Here is a 25,187-nt window from a genome sequence, read left to right on the forward strand (position 1 = left end):
ACTGGATTAAAATCACCCACTGCTGAAATGAAGAAATATCAGAAGGAGAAAGCTCATTTCAATATAAACACCCTTAAAGATGACTCAAATAAAGGGAAAAACACCAAGAAAAAAAAGCAGAAATTACAAGGAGATATGAAGTAAATATACCTGGTTCTATTTCTCTTTTTGTGTTCATTAACTGACAGTTATGTTTTCTATTTCTAAACCACAGATTTTTTTTTTCACACAGTAGCAACTATAATAAGAAAAAATGGTAACTGCCTTCAAACATTTGACCGATACATATGCACAAACATATTTCTCTCAAATCCTTCCTCTCTCAATAAATTTGGTTATCATTCCTATTAAAATATTCTGTTACAAACAAAAGACTATTTGTTATCTATTTATTTATAACCACTGTCAACATCCCCAAGTTCATTCTCCAGGGTACAACATGAAGAGGAATTAACTGAAGCAAGCAAAAACCTCAGTTAGACAATGTGTATCAAATTAACCTTGGATATTGAGACTAATTTTATTTTTTAACTGTAAATGAAGGAAAAAACTCCCACCTTTTTCACTACAAGTATGCCCTCTGCAAATACAATCTGATCAACTGAGATTAGTTTTAATGGTAGCTGTATGCACGTATTTTCTGTTTTGCTCACTTGCATTAGATATTTCCTTTTACATTTATGACTTAAGGGTGAATTGTATTAATATTTGGGGAGGTAAAATTCTATGATCAATCTTCATCACAACTAATAGAGTCTACTTTCAAATAGAATTTCACATATAAAGTTTACATTTATGAACAAGATAGAATAAATCATACATAAATATGCTGAATTAGTGATAAATTTTCTGTTTCAAGCATTCCATCTATTTAAATTTAATATATATTTACAGCTACACAAAATGAATGTGTATTTGCATCCTGTGCAACTTAATATTTCAGCATTACAAAATTATCTCTATGAAAGCTGAAAATGTTTTCATACATACATTTTAAATAGATTTCTATTGCAAACACATATACAAGGATAAAAAACTACTTGAAAAGTTACGAGAATTAGCACTTACATAAAACCATTACTTGTGCAAGTTATTTTAATTAAGCTTGTAAAATACAGATTTTATTATCAATAACAGAATTTATAGTTTTAACTATTAACTGTAAGTAATTTCCACTGCCATTTTCTTATCCCACTCAAAACGACTGCATATGAGGTTTTGGTGTTTGTGCATAAACTCATGTGTTGATATTTAGGAAGTTTCCTCAAGTTCTTAAAGTTTGACAAACAGGTTTGCCTTCTCCCACTATCCTCTCCCTTTCCTCCCCCCTTCCAGAAACTACCCTTTAAAAGAGTGGGCAAATGTAAAAGGTAAACAACTGTAAAAAAGGCTGTTGATAAGGGAACTCAAGGAAAAAAACACAGAAAAAGGGAGTGAAGCCAAGGCATGTACTACTCTATTATTCTTCTTCCTGAGATTTTAAGTAAGGTCTTCTAAGTAATTCCTGCTTCTAGCCCAGCTGAAATCAGTATTTAGTTTGCTTCTGTCCTCAACTGAGTCAGAATTTTATTCAAGGCTTAAAATAAAAGTAAAACAACACTGCAAGAGCTCCTGCAGCTTTAGGAACAGAGTACCATTTAAAATTATGATTTTTATCATAACAGTGACATTTGCAACAGCTCATTGCCAGCTTGCAAAAAATCAACACAAACAAAAACTATCCATTTTAATAACAGAAACCCAAAATCCCATGGCCAAAATATGCCACGCTGTAGTGACAGTGATCTTAAAATAATGAAGCTGAACAATACTGCAGGGGTTTCTGAGGGAAAGCATTACACAGGGTCCAGAAAAGCCCAGTTAGAAAAGCCCTGAAACATGCGAGCATGGGCTTGCCTACATCCAATCAAGAGTATTAGCTGCTTATTTCATACTCATTATTGTCTGCAGTTTTGACCAATTCAAAAATCAAAAGTAAAACACAGCCTGAAGCACATAATCTTTAATTTTAAGATGCCTTTTTGCCAGCATTTTTATTAACAGCAAAGAGTTCCAATGTAGTAGTAAAAAAAAAAACAAACCAACTTATCTTTCACCAGATAAGCGTATGGTGGTCTAGGACCTCTCAAAGAATGGCTCTCTCAGAGCACAAATTCAGCCATTATTTCAGTTCTGCTCTGACTAGTGGATGGTCTTTTTCTTGGATGTTTACCTAGCAAGATATTACTTTTATTGTTCAAGTAATGGAAGCAAAAGCAGGAACTGGGCTTCATGGTTTCGAGGACACATGCCTTCAGAATCCATAGTAAGGGGGAAGAGTTTTTAAAGGAAAAAACAGTGAGGCAGAAGAAGGACAGAGATAAAAGCATTAATCACTCCAGAGGATACTTATTTCAGGATAGAAGGTATTTCTCAAAATAAAGGCTTACTTCAGTGATCACCAAAACTTTTGTCTTTTTAGTGAAAGTCAACTTCAGAAATCAAACTTTGAATATTTAGGTTTCACAAATGAGTATTCAAAAGAAACATTACAGCAGAAGCCAATCAGGCATCCATTTTATCCATTGAATATCCTCCTCCACCATTTTTTCAGCAAATTACTGCATTACATAAAAATCGGGGATTAATTATTCAAGACACAAGGTTTAATCTAGATTACATAATAAGTAATAACCTCTAGAAACTTACAGTAAAAAGAAAAGAGAGAACCTTTTCCATAATTTATTTGTGAGTAACTTAACTTGAAGAAAGATGAGATGTTGATAAGCAGCAGTTTTTCAGCAGGACTGAAAACAGCACTTGTCTTGCATCACATGTTATGTCATCTATTGTCACTTTAAAAAGTTTGCATTTCCATAAATTTATACTTCAATCTTTGCTGTACACATTAAATACATGCATTCACACTTGGGTAGGTAATTTAGGGCTCAATTTTAAACCCCTCACATACACATGTCCATTGATGAATCACATCCATTATAAATGCATGTGGAAAAATGCAACAGAGTGAACAATAAATAATTTGTAACCTACTGTTTTAAGTACCTTTCCCAAAAATTGATAAATAAATCTTGCAATTTACAGGACTAGCAGCACTAGGTTTACCTGGATAGATGGCTTGTTTAGGTGACCCAGATTTGAAGTTGTTTGTCGTGGTTCATGTCCTAAGACCATCATATTAGCATTGATCAATCTGAAGGCATCAATAACAACCTGTAAAAACAAGATGTCAAGTCAATTCTTTTTAGAAAATGCAACTAATAGAGCCAAGCAACAGTGGACAAGGCACAATCATCTCTCATCTGTTTTTGGCCTTTATCCAGAAAATCATTTAATTATAATATTAATAAAAAAGAACCTCCTGCTGGCTATGTGATCAGCACACTACACTGCCTTGCATTGTAAGGTGACACCAATTATTACCTTTTCCATGAAACTGTAAGTTTTATATACATCATATCACCATATAATATTGAATTTTATGTGCACTTACTCTAAGCCTCAAAACTATGCATATGTTTGTCACCTAAATCTTATCCAATCAAAATGAATGACAGAGAGAGACTAAAACTGAAAGTGAGCACAAGCTAAGGGACCAAGTCTAAAGCCCAGTCCTGTCACATCAATTATACTACCACAATACTTGAAATGACAACAAAATTATAGCCAGCAAGGAACTTGCCCCATGTATTCCCTTCTAGTCAGATGCTTTTTGCTTCTTGTGACTACGAAAGGGTCTATAAACTGTCTGATGGATTAAAAAGTCCTTGTCAGTGTCATGCTCAGGAGTAAAAAATAGAGTAAAAGAAAACCAAGGTCATTTATGATTTAAAGGTACACGGTAGGCAGTATTCAGTGCTATTTGATTGCAAATAATGTACACCCATCACTGATTCTTACTCTGCCCTGTGCTAAATTTGTCTATAAAAATTTTTGCAAAGAGAAATTCATGGTCCCATGCAATAAAACCCCCACTCCTGTCCAAAACCTATTGGAGCTGAGACAGACCTAAGAACCTACCAACAATACACTCACACCCACTCTTACTGTGTGCTGACCAGCACAGGTTTGTAACTGCAAGAATAATTCTTGTTTAGGTTCCAGTCTTTTAACTGGACCAGTGCAGGTACAGCCTTGCACATCCACTAAAACAGTGCCAGGCAGACATTGCAGGCATCTTGTCTGCATATCTTTAGAGAGTTATTAACTTAAATCTCCTTTTAACAGCTTTTCTATAATAATTTTTATTCTTTTCTTCTCTGTACTATGAGTTGGACAACAGAAGCATTTAAATGGCTGGTTTGATATTTTGAGGAATTAGACTTGGACCTTGTTTATGCTGAACAAACAAGAAATCAACCACTGTCACAGAAATCTGCAGAGAAAGTGACACAGTCTCCCACCTTGTTCCAGTATTTTCCTCTCCATTTACACAAATATTAATAACTAAATATTGTGTAGTTTTTAGGACTAGAAGAAAAAACATCGAAGTCCTTCATGTGGAAATGAAATTATTTGGCAAGTATTTATAACAAAAAAAAAATCAGGTGTAAACAGAAAAAACCCACAAACTTATCACCAGTTGTGATTTACTTTTGAGACCCAAGTGAGACAGTGGTGTTGACTGAGTGCCACTAAGGGCTATTGCTTGGTCTCTCAGCTGCTGGCCAGATCCACCTGCATATGCCATGTTTTCAAACTGATTGCAGAAATCCTTCCAAAAAGATCTTCTTTATTAACAATGTTCAGTTGTGACCCAATTAAAGTGAGTTACCAGTGATTTTTTTTCTTGACAACAAAAAAACCACAATTCAGATTTAGAATGCAGCAGAAGTATGCTATCTGATGCCAATGCTACAGAAAAAGGAATTACATTTAGAATAATTCTCAAAAATATTTAAAACAGTCATTATATATCTATACATTTCTTCTCATAACATAAGAAGTAATTGGGTTTTTTTCATTTTTTACAATTTTTCTCTATCTTAGAACACTTGTGACAAGCTTTTGTATGTATCTTTGTATTCCATTTTAACCAGATGCTCTAATATATCAACATCTGGAAATGCCCAACCATAACAAACAGTATAAATTAAAAGTCAAGCAAAGCAAGGTAAAAAAAAACCAAAAAAGCACACCAGCAGTTCTCCAGAGACTAGCTAGATAATGGAAAAAAACCTAGGCAAGCAAAAATTTACCCTGAGGAGCAAGAAACATGAACTTGGAAGTATACCAGAATGACAAGGAGTTGCTTTGTAGCTTACTAACAGCCCCGCTTCTAGACCTGAATTTAACTGAGAACTTTAATAGACAATGTTGAGCTTATCCAGAAAGAATGGCATTGTCCAGCATAGATTTGTTTTGCCACTTGAGCCATGTAAAATAAAAATATTATTAAACTTTTTTTACAAGAAAATTCAAGATTTAGGTTAGAGTTCTCAGATTAGTTAAATTTCACATTAAAATATAAGTACAAGTTCCTGAATTAGTTATGAGTGATACTGAATATTGCTTAAACATCTTGATTTTGACTAATTCTGAACTAACTCTCATTATGTTTTGGGTACAAGCAGCATGGGAATACACTGCACTCTTTATTTCTCTTCCTGAAGGAATGACATGCAAGTATTTCCTAAGTAGAACAAATATAAATCTAACAGAAAGCAGTATGAAAATCTGAAATCACAAATACCAAATATTATGCTTTTAAAAGGGACAAAATTACAATTCCTACAATCTCAGAGGGGTACAAAAAGTAGATGTGCAAATGCTATTTTTCATCTTAGTGGCACTCTGATGACCAATAGTAACTAAATACTTTAACTACACTAAGATTAAAGGAATTTGCTGCTATCACTATAGCAACCATCTTAAAGAAACTAACATGCTCAGCAACCTGGAGGCTAAATTTAGACCTAATACACAATAAAAACATAAATACCACAATAAATTCTACATATTCATTTCTATGAAATGTAGTTGCTTTTTTCATAGTGAGCATAAATCAGTCCTGCCTTTAGAGGATTACATAAAAATAAATAGACTCATTAATGTCCAGTGTACTAATGAGCAATGGGTGAAGTAGGTGTTAATTATGCCACAGTAAGATCCAAGAAAAAAGCCCCAGTGAGCACTTGGAGGTGTGTACAAGTTGAAGTCTCCCCTCTAGGTTTGTGTATTTCGAAGTACAGAATGATGCAGACTGATGACAGAAACATGGTCACCCCCTATTCTATGATGGAAACTTTAGACAGAGTATTTTGGACAAAGAACTTCTAAGGATTAATTAAACCCAGCACAAACCACCACTCTGTTGCTTACATTTTTGTTGCAAAATGTCAGTATTTCCCAACCAAAAAATTTAAGCTTTCATTGTACTTAAATTACCTATATAATATAATACAGCATGTATTCTTCTAGTAAAAATTTGTTTCCAAGCTTCATGCTAAATTCCTTTCTTAAAAAGACATTAAAAAGTTAACCAGAAGTCTATGTTATTGGGATGCTTTCCAGAAATTTGAAGGTAATTTTTTTTAAATGCACTTCCATAGTGCAACTCTTTCACCACTCTGACCATTTAATTTTTCCTTGTGTAAGTGTCTCCAGACTTTTCAGAGGTCATTTCAACAGCAGACAGCTTATAACAAAACCATTAGCAGTTTGGCTAGCTTAAGGAAACCTCTTACTTTCCTTTTTTGTTTATTATCACTGCATGAATCTGCAGCATATGAGAGTTTATAATTTCTCAGGCTTGTTAAATTCATGTTAAAGGTCTGTTTTCTTGTTGAATAAATTTTGTTCATATAATGCTGCCTATTTCATATACTGAGTCTTTAATAGCACCTTTGGTCTATGCGCAACTCACAGATCAAAACAGAGGACTAAAATAGGGGTTGATGATGCTATTTACATGTGTGATTCCTGCTGTCTTCTTGTTAGTAGCTTTAATATAATAGAAGACCTTGTCTGTTTTGTAATTAACACATCTTTACTGGAGAGATATTTGGAAGTGATTGCTGTGAATATACTGGTTAGTAAAATAAACACAATCACACACCACTTTCTGTTATCAGACAAATTTGTGAATTGTACACATTATACTCCAGATCAACAAACTGTGATATAACAGCCAAGTAGAAGACACATTTATATAACCCTTTATTTTTCTGAAAATATGTATTCAATCTGACCTTGCAAATATAATTAGCTTGTGGGATGTGTGGATTTCAGTACCATGGATGCTTTACTAATTGCAGTTCTTGGAAATAGATACTAAATATTTGGAAGCTGCCAATACAAAATAAAAACTGCATCTTTTTGTACATCTGTCTTAGTTTCAAAATGCATAACAATCTAAAAAACAATAACTAAACAGCATTTTTTTTAGCATTTGCCTGAGGTCAACAGCCCACACTAGAGTCCATAGAATCTATTTTTAGGAAGAAAATATACAGTTATGTCCTGTGTAAATTTCAGGACAGCTATAATTAATATGATTAAAATTTACTCACAACATAAGATGAGCACTGGACACCTCAATTGATAGCTAGACAAAAATTTGGCCTCTTATAGTTTCCACAGTTATTAAAAATAATGGCTTGATGAAAATTTAGAGTATTTAGTAGCCAGATTTTTTTCAGCTTCTCCTGAAAGTGTGAATGCTGTCACTCTTTAGTTTCTTACTATCAGATACTGATAATACTTGGATATTATCAGTTACTCTAAAACAGCTGTCATAACTTTGTGGGGCATTAAAAAAAAAGATTAATTGAGGAGTACTTTACACACTTGATTCTTAAATCCCTCCAATATTAAATATCCAAACAACACTGAATGAAATAGCTTTGTTTTTCAAGTCCTACTATATTTTAGTGGTAAACTTCAGTTAGGCATAAGTCAGCCTTTATTGTTTAAATTTTAAAAAAAAATCTAATATCAATATTTTTCCAGTGAAGAATCTATGGCATATGGTGACTATCTTTAAAAATGCATTGTATCCTTGGAATTCAAATAGTGATGTATTGTTTATGCCATATGTTTATGAACAAACATACCAGTGCTTAAAGACAACTGCAAAGGATATAGTGTGGTTCTGCCAGGTGTGGAAAAAGAAGTAATGTCCCATCTAAAATCTCTTTTATCACCTGCAACTGACCTGTTATCAACTGCTTAGTTTGTTTCTAGATTCTTTAAAAATGAAATGGAACACGTGACCAGAGAAGTGCAGCTCAGGTTTATGACCATTTCGTTATTTATGCTGCCATGCACTGTTAGACAACTACAAGTGAAGAACATCTTCTGTCCCCTGCAAGCCCACAACATAAAAAATTCAAAGAAATCGTACTTTTTATGCCATTTCCAATGAAAAGCACTAAGAACTGAAACTGACTCATGCCAAATGCATATCACTGAATTGCTGTGATTGTGAGTTTGAAGTTTGCAACATGGAAATTATTTATAAAATGTCAATTTTAGCTCTGGAAAACATATTCCTAGGAGTATGTGCATTTTCCTTCTCTATCCTTGGAGAATTATTTACTTGTGGTCAAATCTGCAGTACAACTTCAATATCCATACTGGAAGGGGAAGAGAACTACAGCATAATACATTTATCTTGACAAGTGAGGGCACGCATCCATAACTCCCATGTAGCTGAGCCACAAGTTTTAAAGCTATATGCTTTAATGAAGATAAATGGACTATTCTACATCTACCACAGCAAAAGGAAATTAAACATTTAATACTTTTCAATTAAGTCTTAGAACTTTCTGTTTTAGGGAAGGGCATGAACTCAAGTAACCTATGTAAATGGTTTAATAGGTAAACATACATGACTTAATTAAATCAGAAGTACACAGGACATTACAGAACAAATTTTGGAACACTAGGATTGATACTAACAATCTCAGCACTCCATTAGAAAAACAGGAGATAAAATATGCAAAATATGTGAATCTGGATATGCATCACTACTCTAGAAAATGTAAGAAAACGGTGGTGCACTGGCAGTAATAACACTATGTAGTTTATGCCTAGGTTTACACAGCCTGAACTGAAAACGCCAAGTGGCCCACACTGTGATGCAGACACAATTCATCTCCCACAAATATGATTCTCCAAGCAAAGGAACATCAATCTTTACTGAATCAACAGTGATCAAACCCAGCACAAACATACAACCTCCTTACTCTCCAAACCAGGCTCCTATGGAAACTCAGCTCTTGGCTAGAGCAAACCACAATGTTTCTGTCCAGTCAATGGGAAGAAATAGCACATTACTGTGAGAGTGCCTAAATATACTACACACTGTGCATAATGTCCAGAAAGGTACTCTTGATATATCAATCAAAATTACATACTGCAAAGTTAGGTCATCCATTTTAGCATTCTTCCATTTACAATAGGAAAGTATTAGCAAATCCAGTTCTAACAATGGAAGTTGTTCCAGGTATAAAAGATTCTGACAAAATTGTAGGTATCATGTTTTAAAACACATTTTCCTCTACATGCTATCTGCATAATGGTTCACAATTAATAGACATGTCCCCAAAGTAGTGACAATACAGTCAATTCACTGTTTTGTTTAGTTGCTTTTAATTACTAATTCAACCGTGTTACTTATTTTTAACTGTATCCTGAAGACTGTTGAATTCATTTGTGTCTAGGGAAGACTAAGTCAAACTAAAGATCAAGACAAGTGCATGAAGTGGGGAGGAGGAGTTAGGTATATTAAAATAAAGTCTTGTTAGGTGGCTCCAATATGCTTACACTTCTCACAAACTTTATTCTTAATGAGATATTTTAAATTTCAGGCATTACACTAGTGTCTCCACACATCTTGTTTCAAGGATTGCTCTTTTTCTGCCTTCTTAAAAAACAAAGCCTCTTTAAATCCTGTGGTTAATTCAAACAAAGAAAGGAAAAAGACAAGTTCAAAGGAAAAAGAACAGCACTTTGATAAAAAAGTGGAGTTTTAAAGCCATGCAATGTTTCAAAAAACTGGTGTAAAACATGTTCAGCTGAAGAAAATCTTGTAGCTAGATGGTAATTCCAATATTCAGGAAATTAATTGTTAAATTGCTGTCTGCTACTGGTTTCAGTATTTTAGACTAACAAGTAATTACCAAATTATGAAACCATTCACACACACATTTGTCTTGATAAACTGGGAAGATTTGCAGCACAAGAACAGAAGTCACCAATCTGAAACAGTGAATACACAGGCAATTTAATCTAAACTGGAACATAAAAGTAGCAAGAGATCAAAACTACTTGGAAATCACCATTTTTATGGTCAGCATGCAGCAGAATGACCATCTATTACTCCAACCTGAAACCAGGTATTAACAGACCTGTAATGCTCATACACATCACTAATTATGCACAGGTTGCCACTTAGATTTACAAGTACCAATGGACAAAAAAGGGGAGAGATTGCTGAAATAAGTCCTCCAGCTCTCCTCAGGGTTTTCATTTGTATAAGGAGGATAAAACAAGCATGTATCTTTCTCTCCCTCCAGCACGATAAGAGTAACTTTTTTCATACTTCAAAAATTAGTAAAATAACAAATTATAAAGTTCAGCACATTTTTTACTCCTTTTTGAATAAAATTCTAAAGATCTCATAAGCTGAACAAAAGAAAGCAATTTTCAACTACCAATAAAAAGAAACTGCCTGCACAAAATGGTTTCAGAGTACAGCCCACATTCTGTCTCTTTGAAGTAAAAAACCTTCCACTTCCTGAAGAGGTTGCTTGGACCACAGGACAAGCTTCTTCAATGATGAATATGGCAGGAGACAGTAGTAATAAACTGAAAAGAGCAGCTGCTGACCATATGCATACAAAGGGAAAAAACCAACTGCAAGAAAAATAAAATATTGGAACAGGAATTGGCATGAGGCTGTTGAATCTCAAGACCCAAGTGGACAAAACACTAAGAGAGCTGATCTGAACTCAACGTTGAAACTGTGCTCATCACAAATTTGGGCTAGATGATCTCTAGAGATCAACTAGAATTATTTTGATTTACCAGGCTACCCATATGTACATATTTATTTTCTTTTACCATCTGAATGAATTTAAGATAAGGATAAAGTACCACGGCAAAATCCTCTTATGAATGTGGCAGGATCTGGTTTTAAGCACAAGATTAAGATGCATAGCATTTTTGTTTCCATCTGTCTGAGGTGACCGAAACAGAATTTATAAAATAGTTATTGGAAAGACAACTATTTTCCTCAGCAAACAATTAAAAAAAGAATTTTGCCATAAAACAACAGATCTTCCTACAAATATTACATATAGTGCCTTGCTGAAAAAAAATATGGTTTAACAGAAATGAAAGTTTGCTGTATGAGTAGGAGATTTTGCTACCAACCCTGCTAAACACCACAAGTGCCAACAAGTTTCTCAGATATACAAAATGGACTTCTGACAATTTTGGATATTTTATGGATCCTTATGAAGCAATTATTAATCAAGGGAAAACAGTTAACTCTCTCAGAAGAACAACACATTTTAAATGGTGGCTTTGTTATAATAAAGATCCAAAGTTTTAAACAGGTCAAAGAAGAAAACACCACCCTTTTTTTTTTAAATATTAATTTAACAATACAGTGCGTGCAATGCAGTAAGTTAATGCTTTTGGAGTTAAAGCTACTATGTTACACTGGGTTTAGTATAGTTATATTTTCCTTAAGAGGTGATGAACAGCTGCTAAGTTAAGGTCTCAAAAATCACATTTATTTTTAACATTTGGCAAAGGTTTATGGTTCTCTGTACAGACATTTCAAAGTGTATGTTGGAAATAAATATGAAATGTCAATATTTAGCTTTATTCCAGATCTTTAATGAAATTACTGCTTCTGTGAAATATATATTACTTCTAAATATGTATTACAGCTTCCATTGCACAGATTGGAAAACTGTAGGGGATAAAAGAAAAGTTTATTAATAAGTATAAAATGAAACAACAGATAGCCAGGTTGCCCCACTGGCCATATTTCAACATGCTTACTGTGACTTCATTCAAAGAAATCAAGCTAAAATAAAAGTCAAAACAATGCTTTTCCTTTCTGGGTTCTGAGACCACTGACCTTCAGTTAAAACTCACTGCACTGTTGCGAGTTTATTTTACAGACAACTAGAGCACTATTAGCCTAAATATTGCAAAATAGGGTGCACAGACATGAAAAAAACCTAATTTGTATGCTAGAATATGTATGTAAGCAATTTGGAATTACTTGTCCTTCATGTGTCCTACTACATTTATGCAAAAATATCCCAGACCTAAAATGGTCATTAAAGCAGTTGGCATTTAATCCACAGATCTATATGAGGGGGTTTATTTTTATATAAGGACTTTATATGACTTTTTATTTTTGCTCATTGGCTTTAAGACATAAAATGACTGGTTTGTTATTTTTTTACCTGATGAGAATTACAGGTATATTTATTTTTAAACTGCAATCATACATCCCTGTGCTACGTAGAAAATGTGTATGGAGACAAGGCAGTTAACAAAGAAGTTAACAAGTTTTCATTTTCTACAGTAACAGGGCAAACTGCTTTTTAATGTTTTAGCTAGTCAGGATGAACCTGAGATTCCTCATCAGAATTCACTGCAACTTCCTGACACATGAAAATAACCTCTGCCCCAGTTATTCTTCACTAGCACAGCCATGACTGCTTCACTGACCATAAACTATGGCAATTTATATGGGCATGGACCTGCCCTGAGGCAGCTTTAAAATTAGCTAATGTGCTATTTTGGGCTTTGCTTTTAAATACATCTAATCTCAGACAAAACATGCCATATTAAAATCTTCTATGCCACATGTTCACTATATTTTTTTGCCAGACAGTGCTGCTAGTACAAGGTATAATGAGTAATGATCTCAGACTCACGTAGCTAAAGCTCACCAGTATAATGGTTACTACACCAGCAAAATTACCTCTGCAAGTGGCTCTTCATGCTGGCAAATGCAGATACTTTCCTGAAATAGGCTGAGCTCGGGCTCTGTAGCACACAAAGAGGCTCTGGGTGCCACGATAAGTTACCCAGGCACATGAAGCACTGGAACCTCACCTGAGAAACCCCCCTTGAACAATAACATATCTGCTCTTCTCTCAGTTCATTGACAATCCAAACACTTTTCAGTGTAAGTGATCTTGCCAACCAGGATCATAAAACTTGAACACATTCCACATCTTCCAAATCAAGAAGTTAATTACAAGTGGTATTCATAATTTAGGAGATTCTTTTTATTTCTAAGCTTTAAAGGATGCACTTGCCAGAAACATGACAGATGTAAATTTTTTTTAACATGAAACCTGAGAACGTAATTTAATCTGACTGTAGCAGCTAAAAATGTGTATGAAAAACAAACATTACAAGACTTCCAGTAATCTCAAGTACTGGCAGCAATGCCATAAGAGCAGCTGTAACTGAGAAATGCTTAGATGGACAAAAATTTATTCACATTCAAAATAAATATGCCAAAGATTACTTTATTGAAGATCTCAAAGATCTCAAATCTAGACAACTATGTCAAACAACAGTGGCAATAAAATTATTATAAAAAGAAGCACTTAGTGAGCAAGTATGCAGTGTAACTTATTAGGAGGCTCTTCTTCTCAATGGATTTAATAGCTAGTGAGGTCTAAATTAATTACTAGTAATAGTCTTGACATTATTTTTTGACAAAACAAAAAGAATCCTATTTCAACATTCTACTGGAGTGGAAAAATAAAAGTTCTAGGAAAAATAAGTTAGGAATAATTAAGTGTTCTACTGCATCTTACCCCCCCGCCCCCCAGACTACCTGCATTTTCTTCTACTCTTCAAGCAATTTAAAAAGGAACAAAATTTCTACACATGTCTAATATCTTCCAAACAACCAGAAGTTAACAATTTTTCAATTGCCTGTTACATAAACGTATTTGCTATAAAATTCAGAATTAAAAAAAAATAAACAAAACAACCAAAACAGCAACTGTAGCTTCAGAACATTCTGCTATGAAATTAAGTGAACTCACAGTGTTTGGTATCTTTAATAAGATCTGCCTCACAGGAAATATGATAGTACAGTTTTATAGAAGATGAACACTTTTGAAATATTTATAAATTTACATGAATATCATTCATATATACCATGACGCATTTCAATAATTATTCTACAGTACAATGGGAGTGCATGCTCAAACAAAACACCTCAGCAGTATTTTAAAGCAGTAAACCACCTAGCCAATTTCTGTACGTTCTGTAGTTTTTCTAATCCACTCTCCCTGTGGTTGAGCAAAATCGAATTGCCTCTCACATTTGCAGACAGCTCTGTGAAGGTGATAATAGAGCTGCTCCCTGCTGTCATGAGGCAGGAAATAGGAAAATGGCATATGGGGCTAGAAAGAAATAAAAAGAGAACTAAACAAGAACAAAAGAGATTTCAACAAAGGACAACTATAACCCAATATGCTTTGCAAGTTAAAATCTCTTTTCATAATAATTTAACGTACTTAATCATTCATCTGCACGCTTCTCAAAAATTCAAATGCTTGATATCAACTTCTCTATAAAGTTTTATTGTCCAAAACATTTGGAATAGAAGTTTTAATAAAAATCATCATATGCAATGCCTGCAAATCAATGCATTCTTAGTACCCGTGTTAAGGGGCTGAACCTATTCCAATCTGTTAGTAATTGATCTCAGAATTTGTAGCTAAAATTTAATATATAAAACAATGTATATTTGGATTATTAGTTGTAAACCTGTTGAGTGACACCTGAATAGTAAAATATTAAGAGAGCATTATGATTGTTTATGCGTACTGACAATATCAAAGACTTCCAGCCTGTTTAAGGAGTACTTATCTAAGCTGCAGAACAAACTGGAAGTGATCTTTTTATTTACAATGAAATTTTTGTTTTAATTTTTTTTTCGCTATGGGCCGCCAAAAATCAAGTACTTACATATATTTACAGTGCTTCTGTATTAAATCTTACTGAAGTACCTTAAAAATAAAAAGCAAGCCTACTATACCTTTCCTTTTACACTCTGAATGGGATCCACCACCACAGCAACAGCTCTTTCTGATAAGGCTTCAAAGCTCTGCTGAGTATTGATATCTACACCAGACAACCAACAGCCAAAGCCAGGATGACTATGATACCAACCAACTACCATCTCAGGTCTGAAACAAAAGAGGACATTGAGATTTTTAAAAACATAAACACTTATCACAAGAAGAAACAGGAACATATCAGGGCATAAATTATGATGAGCTGTGAAAAAAACACCATTAGTAATATTTAAATTACTCACCATAGTATGGTGAAAACATGGACATGAATAAATGAGACAAAAGAGGGCTATCATTAATGATACACATTAGCAGTGGTAGATCATGCTTTCAGTTTTTCACCCTGTTACCACACCTTCCCTGAACCAGTTTTTACCCTTTCAGCACTTGAGTAAATATCTACTCTTTAACTCCTTGGCATCGAAGGTTGAATTTTCACGGCAGAAAGTCCATTTCAGACATGGACAACGGGAACCAACGGTGGGAAAGGATTAAATATCAATTAAACCAGCAGTAGAACTAGGAACTCAGTCAAAAAGCAATTTGCACTGTTCTGTTCAGCTGCTGAGCCTTTTGCTAACATTAATTTTGAAGTTTTTCCCACAGTAAAAGAATTTGAGCAAGCAGACGACAACTGTTGAGAGGTAGGAGTGAAATAAAAATTTGCTTACATACTAGGATCTTTTGCAAAATTATTTTCCTTTTCTTTTAATTAAAATTGTTCATGAGTAAGCTATAACTTCAAAAATTTAAAAAATTTTATTTCAAGGGTTACATCAAAAAATCAATCTTTTAAGCAGGTGTTGTGTAGTAATCGCCAATGCTAAACTGAGCAGCATTCTAATCTCTCTGGGTGATAATCAAAGCTGTAGATTTAACAGGAGTGACAATCTCCTGACAATTGAAATGCATGAGTGGGACTGTATTACATGCTATGCTACTCACCTAATTTTTGGGGCAATTACTTATTTTTAAACATTATTAATAGCCCTTAGATCACAAGTTTTGCAGAAAGCCAGCCGTTTCTTCTAAAAACCGTGCAGAGAGTACTTGCGGCTGTCAGCCCTCTTTACAGTGCCTTACCTTCCCGTCTGTTTCAGCATATCCAACATTTTTGCTTGAAATACAGGATCAACTGCCTCCACACTGACACCCTGATTTAAAAATCAGACAAAAACCATAGTAGCTGTACGTGAAGCATTATTATTAAAAGACAGACAAAAATCATAGTAGCTGTACATGAAGCAGTATTATCTTTTAACTTGTAACTTCACACAAACAAAAATATTCATAAGCATCTGTTTAAAAAGACAACCTGAATACTTTAGTACTACATGACAGAACACCCTTAAACGCAAAATATAATTTTTAGAAATGTATTTCAATGTGATTTTTTAAATGCTGAAAGAATATTTTGAATTGCTATTTAGGTAATCTTCACTATAAGTAAACATGATTAAATAGGTGTAGGAAATCACTTTTTTCTCCTCTGTTTAGTCTGCAAACGGTGGCCTGTTGTTTGTCCCAAGTTCAGCTCTACACATTTTATTCAAGATAAATATCACATATTGACTTTTTTTAGATTTTTATATTATGCACATGAGTAAACTTAGGACAAAAGAATTTAAAAATTTCATGGAGTGCAGCTCTGAGTAACAAAGGAATTATCCCATGCCTGTTTCAAGCACATTTCATTCCAGTTACACGAAATAAAGCACCATAAATTCCAATTATGCCCCTTGATTCTTCACCTCTTTAATCTGTTCATAAAATGGATATTCTTACTCAAAATTTAAACACTTTTTTTTCATATCACAGAACTATCATTTAAGAGACATGCAACTAAGATCTGTCAAAGAGAGCAAGTTTGAAGTATATAGAACCATCACAATGTAACCTCTTACATTTTGAATATTTCTGCTGGCTCATACTACATGAGTTTTGAAAGTTATCAATTTATAAGTCTTATAAGTCATGTAATACACTATATTTATACATAAAAAAGGACACAATATCTGCATATATTGCTATACACACTTAAGTACTAGCCTTTGCTCAAAAAGAAGTTTTGACTACATTTCTTTTTACTGAAATCCTTTAACCATTGGACTTATTTGTATTATAACTCACAGCTTACACCTTCAGATTGCTTCAACGAGGTAAAGCACAAAAACCTTTTAAAATATATATTTACCTTAAGGAAAAAAACAAACAAGCAAATAAAATTATCAAGGTCTAGATGCGAAAAACTCACCGTTCCAGACTGTGGCATTGCAAAAACATCAATCACTCTCACAGTATAATCATCAACAAATTCCCCAAGCATCAGACCCATAACTTCCATAGGGACACCAGCACGACCATGCTTCAACATCTGGAATTAAGACCAAATGACACCACATGTTTAAACGAAGGTTCAAGTCTCATTTGAGGTAGTTTTTTCAGCCTTTGTTGATCTCTAGCTAATTTGCAACTTGTAGCACTTTTGGAAACTGTAACAAACTATAAAATAGTAAAAACAAACCCAACAAAAGAGAACTAATTAAAGTAAGTTTCTGAGGGTTCCAATCAGTATTAATTTATTTTTAAAGTAAGTCTGGCCAGCACTTAGGCAACACAAGTCCATTAACTCTGGACTGCTGCCAGGTGCTCAAACTCCAGCATTATATCCAGACATGTATGTACACAGAACACTTACTTTCAGCAGTGCAAGGGAAGAGATATAAACCTGTTCTGCTGTATCGACCGCAGGAGCATCTGTTGGTGGCCCCTATAAAAAGAACAAACAATTATTGTTATCATCATCGTTATTCTGCAGTTTCTAAATATTTCCTTTTGTTTTGCATATTGCAAAACTTGTAGAAAAATGCATATGCAATTGACTTATTGAGTTAGATGTAGTTGCTACAAACAAAACAAAAAATTGCACACCCAATCTCCAAACCCTTGTTTACAGCACTTTCTGTCACGAACATTATTTTGTAATAGGTCACCCAGCCATCATCCTGTCATCCCCACCCCAAACAACACAGTCTAAAGAGCACTCTTACCAGAGCCAGTCAAATATAAAGCAGGCAAGTGTTACACTGGATACAAACCTGTTACAAGGCATTCAGACTAAGAGTCAGATAAGTTTCCATTAGTCAGCCTTGCTGCAATGCTAACCTTCGTCAGCTGTAAAATATGGCCAGTTCTCCAATTAACTATGTGTTTCTTACAGTGGTGTGAATGTAAATGCTGCTGGGCTAGCATGATTAACTGGCACCAACACAAACAGCAATTTCCCTTTGCTTCATCAGCTTTCAGCTAAAGAGGACTTGCAGATAAAGGCTATGGGAGTACTTTGCAAATACACTGGTACAGTGAGAGAAAAAACGAACCTCTGATCCCTAGGTGGAAAAGCTGTGAACAAAATACTTTGCTCTTTGCCTTATGAGTAGTTATTCAAAAATTAGCACAACTGTCCCAGGTGTGAATGATTGGTTGAAACAGGTTCTGTGTACTGTTGAAATTGAAAAACACAGGAGGCAGCAGTTTAAACGTCCCTTTCTTGAGGAACAAGAGAAATATTGCTGTTATATACAGAATTTCACATGAGCGTCCCTCATTACAGCCAATTAACAGCACATTCATTACTTTATTACCAAATTTCCACTGAAAAGACATAGCTTACTTCTGCATGAGGTGATGCAAACTTAGAGGGGCAACAAAGCAACTATGGGAAAAAAAAAGATACTCCATTATCAAGTTAAAAGAGGGAAAACGGTGCCTTTACTGAACCCTTTAAAGATTTAGAAATTTGAGTCCACAGTTATAAGAAAAACTGGGGGAAAAAAACTTTTGAATAAATTCTTAATTGTTCACTTCAAGTGAAAAAATTCAACACAACATGCATCCTCATGACATCAAACAAGACACGGCGATCAACACAATCCATTACTTCCTGAAGATAAAACTGGATACTTAAGTAATCAACACATTACATTTGTACAGGAATTATCCTTTCTGCATACTCTGATTTTCACACACACAGAAAAACATCAGTCTTCAGAATAAAGCCTTAAAGACAGTAAGAAAATTCAGTTGTGGGGGTTTTCCCCCTTAAAGTCAATTAATCTATGAGTTCTATATCCACTCTTTGTATTGTGAATCCAATCTTTGTATTTTGAAACTCACATATATGCATGGATCTGTCAACCATACCCACTTCCTAAAAGCTTCAAACCTCTATTTCCAACTTTGATACTGCTGACCATCATCTCTCAGCATTTGCCTTTGCTCACTTCTTACTACTCACTCCTAATTCTTCTGTCACTCTAGTCTTTTCATCAGCAAGCTTCCAGCAGGTTTCCCTGCTTTTCATCTTCCATAGTATTCTCACCAAAGGTCCATTTTTCATCAAGCTCACCCCTTTATCAAGTATTTCCCTGGCCTAGCCCCAGCCCAAAAGTGAGATGCTCCAGTTGAGATGTGCTCCTCTAGCATCCACACTGAAACACACTAAAAGCAGCTCTTTAGAACATTGCCCAGAACCAGATGGACAGAGCACCTGCATCACTTATCCCGAATTTTCTGCAATTAAATTGACTGGCAAAGCTTCAAATGCCCAAACATTTTGCAATGCTGTTCCCATGTTTTTTTCTGCATAAACATGTCAGTTTACTTTCTAAACTCTATCTCTTCTACTTTAAGTCTATTCACTTAGAAGTGTTCGCTTAGAATTTGGAAAGCACAAAGACTCATGTTTCCACTTACTCAATGCAAAGAAAAAAGCCTAGGTAACCTGAGTTTTAATTTTAAAAGTAACTTACTAGCTTGTTAACCAAACCCTTTTTTCATACATAATGCTCTCCCAATTTTCCACCAGTTGTAGACCAGAGGTCTGAAGGGAAGATAAAAATAACTAGTAAGCTTGCTCTTTAGAAGAGCCCTAATATCCATGGTGTGTAGAAATGCATTCTACATTTGTTCCAGATTTTAACATTTCACTGTAAGCAACCATCCCATTACACCATTCAGTAATTTTTAAAATAGAGTAATAAAAATCTCCCCCAGATTAGCACAAACAGTTCCATGATTTCTGGAAGGCTAATCTTGTTGTTTGACTGAGACTAGCTTCTCAAAAATCAGGAGGCTTGAACTGAAGCTTACTCCACAGACTGTGGCTCTTGGATGAGCCCTCCTCTATGAAATTTCCAGTGTTTGTTAAAATCACACTGACATCTGTCCTGCAGCTGAGGCATTAATCAAAGCTCTGTCCTCTATATAGCTGCCTGTGTCCTCAACTTATAAGAACTTATTATTCAAAATTTTTCTCATTTTAGAGATCAGTCAGTAGATTCACCATTTACAGGGAAGAAACAAATATTAATACATTTTGTTTCTGTAACAAGGCAGATTAATCACCTTTAGTTTAAGTGAAGGTAGGAACTAAAGCAGGGCGTTCCTTACATTTCCTTATGATTTCTACATTCCTTGGAGCATCCAAATGCTCTTTTACTGTGATGATGGTGCAGAAGAGGGCATATCTAATATGATACTTCATCAAATCTTTAGGCATTCTATGAGATAAAATAGGGTTTTTTTTCAAAACTTACATTGAATTCCCATTGCCAGCACCCACAGTCAACAATTTATTTTCAGCATAGGAAACTCTGCTAATTCATAAAGGAATTCTTCATTGGTGCAAGCCAACTTGCTTAACTTTTGCTGTTTTTTTAAAAGTCATAGTATTCACTGTGAAGGATATTACATGCTGAATGTGTTTAAATAGATACAGAAGTTACTACATTAAGGATTAGGAGGATCCTAACAGCATACTTCACTGCTTCATATTAAGCACATGCAAGACATAGTAAAAATATCAAACACGAGTTTCCACTCTTACTGTGCAGTTCAACCAATTTACCTGAACTTGTAAAAATTAGCTAATGGTAGTACACAAGGCAGGTTTGTTAACTCTCAGTCATCTTATAAACACACAGCACATACCAAGTATTTCCTTGGTCATTGATGCTTCTTTGTGTGACCTCACTATCTCCTTTCCATCTGCTCTGTTCTTCTTATAGATTTTAATTACCAGCTAGATTATGGGAAAACTTAAGTCCTCATTGCACCGTACCAATTATGTGTATTCATTTTCATGTTAATATTCCTTCTTTTGTTTTTAGTATCAATTACAATGAATTACTCAAAAGAGTACTGAAATTCAGGAATCCTGAGGAGGACATGATCCATAGGTCAAGTCTCACATTATTTTTCTATCAAAGATAGAATGCATTAGTACATTAGTATTTCTACAGAAATGGAACCAAAGTTCATCAAATTCTTATCATAAAACCTTCAAAGATTTAACAGATAAAGCCAAATGGAACTTGAGTCTTCCAAGTAGTTTACTTGACTTTAGATGATTTGAAAACAGACGTTTGGAAACTGGAACCAATTTGTTCCATCTCTGATCACCTCCATTTCCACAAATGGCTGATAACGTAACACAGCCCTGGAGTGCCAGCCCCAGCTTCTGCATGTTAGTTACACAGTATGTGGGAGCCACCTATGAGTTACGTGTTTTGAGATCTCTTTGGCCTGTGTCTGGTAGTCTTTCACAAAAGTTTACGCATTTCTTTCATCAAGCAAAGAAGAAGAAAGATTTTATTAGCTAATCTCTACATGGAGGCAAATATTTTACACTGACCCTCCACAGCATGTGCTATTACCACTGTTCATAAACTTCACTGCCTGCCAACTTTAACAAAGAAGCACCAACCTTATGAAGCAGAGCACCAAATTAAATTAACTGGTATCAGGAACCCAGAAAAGAAAGCGTTTGTGTCTGCAATGCAAAAGAGCTGCTGGTGCTTTTGGTTACATTATCATATTCAAAGGACAGCTATGTCATTACATAGTTTTAGAAGACTGTCCATCTCACTGCAAAGCAGCAAATATTGCATACCTACAGCTTTATTGGATTCTTTCTTGGAGAACTAAAGAAAAATTAGATTTGGAAACTGCGAGGAATACTGAACATTCTTTTTCCCAACCATGCATGTATAAGCTGGATACAGTAATTATTAAAATTAAATAACTGCTGTAAAAAATACTGTTATGTGTTACTGAAAAATTGATGCTTCTTCTGAATCAACTCTATGCTTCCAGTCACTGAAATGAGCTGCCTGATGGCCACCTCATAAAACCAAACCAAGCTTTAGGATTGTTTTTGTTTAGAATGGCAGAATTCCAAGGTCAATAATAATTGATAAAATTAGGTTATCACTATTCAAAAAAAATTTTTTTAGTAAGATTAGTAAGGGAAAAAGAATTGCATGCAAGTTATGGACAGAAAATTACATTGTAATATTAAATTATGCATGTTACTATTTTTGTTTCAAATAGTTGAAGAGATGATCCAATATAAAAAGCAGACCTTTACTTGGGTAACCCTTGTTGACGAAGTGTTAAAGGCATTTGCCATTCTTACAGGATAAAAACTAACGCCTTGAAGTGTTACCTACTCAGGCCTTTTAGCAAATTTGTTAACACTTTTAGGTATATTACTTCACCTTTCTCTTAGTGTGAACAGATAGAAATTATTTAGCCAATTTTATTATTAAATGTGAACTAAAGTGTCATTTTAGAGCACTGCTCTTTATTTGTACTATTTTAGAATTATTCAAATAGTTAAGAGGAAGCAGACTTGATTAATTACACAAGGAACTGAGAAATATTCCACAAATGGATACACTTTCCATTGTTTAAATGGATCTTAAACACTGCTCTGGTTTCATGCTAATAGCACAAAAGATGATTTTGAAATACATCATATCTGTTTCAAAGAAAACCCAGTTTTGCATAATAAAAATCCAAAAGCAGTGAACTTAAGTGCTGTAAAGCACATCTCAGTTTTAATGCACCAAACAACATATTACAGTGTAAAATAAAAGAATCATTACTATTTCTATTTATTTTTGTAACTGGGACAATTTAAGCATAAACATAGGACACACAAGCAAACAATGATTGCTATCATGTTTTATTTCTTTCCCAGTAAGCTAAGAAAGAACCTTTTAATAGTTTAATTTTGTGAGTATTAAACAACTAGTGTGAAAAACAAGCTGCATGTAAACTATTTCTACTGCCTCTGCTTCAATGTCTAGCTGAGGCAACCTGTTATAGGAGGTGTTAATTGGCAATAGGAGTACAAGTCAGAAGCATGTTCCCCATCGTCCTAACCCAGCAAGGCTAGGTCATTAAAGTGGAAATGAATTCTTTCATGCCGACTTAACCCTTTCACTACATATTTTCAGCTGTTATATCCAAAGACAATTGAGAAAGATTAGCTAAAAAAAAAAAAATACAAAACCCCCCCTTGGATTACTTTTGAATTTATTAATCCCACCATTCTTCTTCATTACCCTTCTCTACCTCCGCCAGAACAAGTGTTCCAGGTAAAGATGACATTTTATTATATAGGTAAGGGGGAGAAAGGCAACTGAGGTATAAATGCAATGACAATCATTATAAAATAATAATTTATCATATTAAAAGATGCAAGGAAGGATGAGGCACCTAAAGTGAGCTTAAATGTTCTATTTTGTGGAGGTAAATGCAACTTTGTGTGTATAACTTGGTACAAGGGAAATAAACCTACAAAATACTAGCTGCAGAGAGGACAAACATGAGCAAGTGTGCAAAGGAGGTAGAGGTGTTAATGATAGCAAGGCCTTAAAAGTTCAGAGTACCGCTGCTCTTCTCTACTTTTTGCCAGTAAGTGGTACAACCTGCTGATATATGGATATAAAGAATAAGAAATTTCTTAGATCAGCACAGTATTTTTTACACATTGCTAAACCTAAAAATCTAAGCAGAGTTGGGATTGTGGAATCATTTTCTTCCTGTACTAAGACAATACACTTCTGGAAATTACCAACTCATGTTCCATCAGTGGAAGTGGCAAAGAGAGTGAGGCATATTCTGGGATCTCACTGGTTCCAACAACTTTGTCATGACAAGCACTAGAAACCATGTATTGCATTTTCTGCAGTACAGGAAGTTAACAGGATCAGTCATGACAGAGAAAATTATTGCAATCATACAAAAATATTAAAAAATCAGTGAGCTCAATAAAAAAGGGAAAAATATATTACTTGCATTGTGAATCACACACTAAAATTAGTAGCAATTTGAAATTTTATTGCTATTTTCAAGCTATTACACACACAATTTTGTGGTTAGTTCTACATCAACAGGATTAGATTTTGAAGCCACCATTATGTCTAAACAGTTTGTGTGTTTAGGACCATTTTTATACCAATTATAAACAAGCAAGCATAACAGACCACAAAATACCGTAAGCCTCAACAAACAGCCTAGATTTCTCGAAGGATCACATTGTCTTGTTACACCATATGTCAGATGAAATAAAAATTGCAGTAATATGTTTAGTCTCAGAGACTCCAAAATGGAGTAGGGATACTAAGGAAGTATTGTGGCATCAACTGCTACCTTAAATTGAAAAATCTCTGAAAAAAAACTCACCTTAACAGGCTAGATAAAAACTCTCTCAGTATGTTTTACAAAATTCTGTCTCCTAAAAAAAGCTTACCCAGGTTCACATTTACAACAGAACTCCATGAACAGCAATATAGATGGACTTGAAATATATAACATTTCCCATCTCCCTTCCTCTTCAAAACCAAAATTACAAAACACAGAACTTTGTATAGCTTTGAGCAGTTGGTTAAACGGGTTGGGATCATAAATTTGCCAACACCTCTTTGGTGCAGAGCCAGAATTTCACTGCTTAGCTTTCTGCTTATTTAGGATTTTAGTTTCTGTGGGGTGGTGTTCTGTGGTTTTCTTTTTTAGGGTGTGTGAGGTGTGGTTTGGTTTGGTTTTTTGCTATGGTTTTGGCGGGGGGCAGGGGGTTGTTTCTGGCTTTTTTGGTTGATTGGTTATCTTTTTGCCTTTTTTGGGTTTTTTTGGTTGGTTTGTTGCAGTTTGTTATTTGATTGTTTTTAACTAAGAAGAACTTCAAACAAAAATAGTCTCTAGTTTAATGAGACACTTACAAAACATTATTATTAGAAATAAACGTTTACTACTCAATAA

At 34.5% G+C, this 25,187-nt stretch overlaps 1 protein-coding gene across 1 annotated transcript in view; it reads right to left on the bottom strand.

The window, feature by feature from the left end:
• Positions 1–25,187, bottom strand: part of PSMD14 (proteasome 26S subunit, non-ATPase 14) — a 46,482-nt gene that overhangs the window by 6,386 nt on the left and 14,909 nt on the right. Inside the window, exons 5-9 of the mRNA XM_058027859.1 lie at positions 17,779–17,850; positions 17,335–17,454; positions 16,164–16,234; positions 15,041–15,191; positions 3,106–3,213 (exon numbers count right to left, since the gene is read on the bottom strand). Of these exons, the coding sequence (XP_057883842.1) occupies positions 3,106–3,213; positions 15,041–15,191; positions 16,164–16,234; positions 17,335–17,454; positions 17,779–17,850 (522 nt within the window). The remainder of the gene's footprint in view (positions 1–3,105; positions 3,214–15,040; positions 15,192–16,163; positions 16,235–17,334; positions 17,455–17,778; positions 17,851–25,187) is intronic.

This window comes from Melospiza georgiana, chromosome 7 (genome assembly GCF_028018845.1).
Source record: "Melospiza georgiana isolate bMelGeo1 chromosome 7, bMelGeo1.pri, whole genome shotgun sequence".
Classification (NCBI taxonomy): Eukaryota; Metazoa; Chordata; class Aves; order Passeriformes; family Passerellidae; genus Melospiza; species Melospiza georgiana.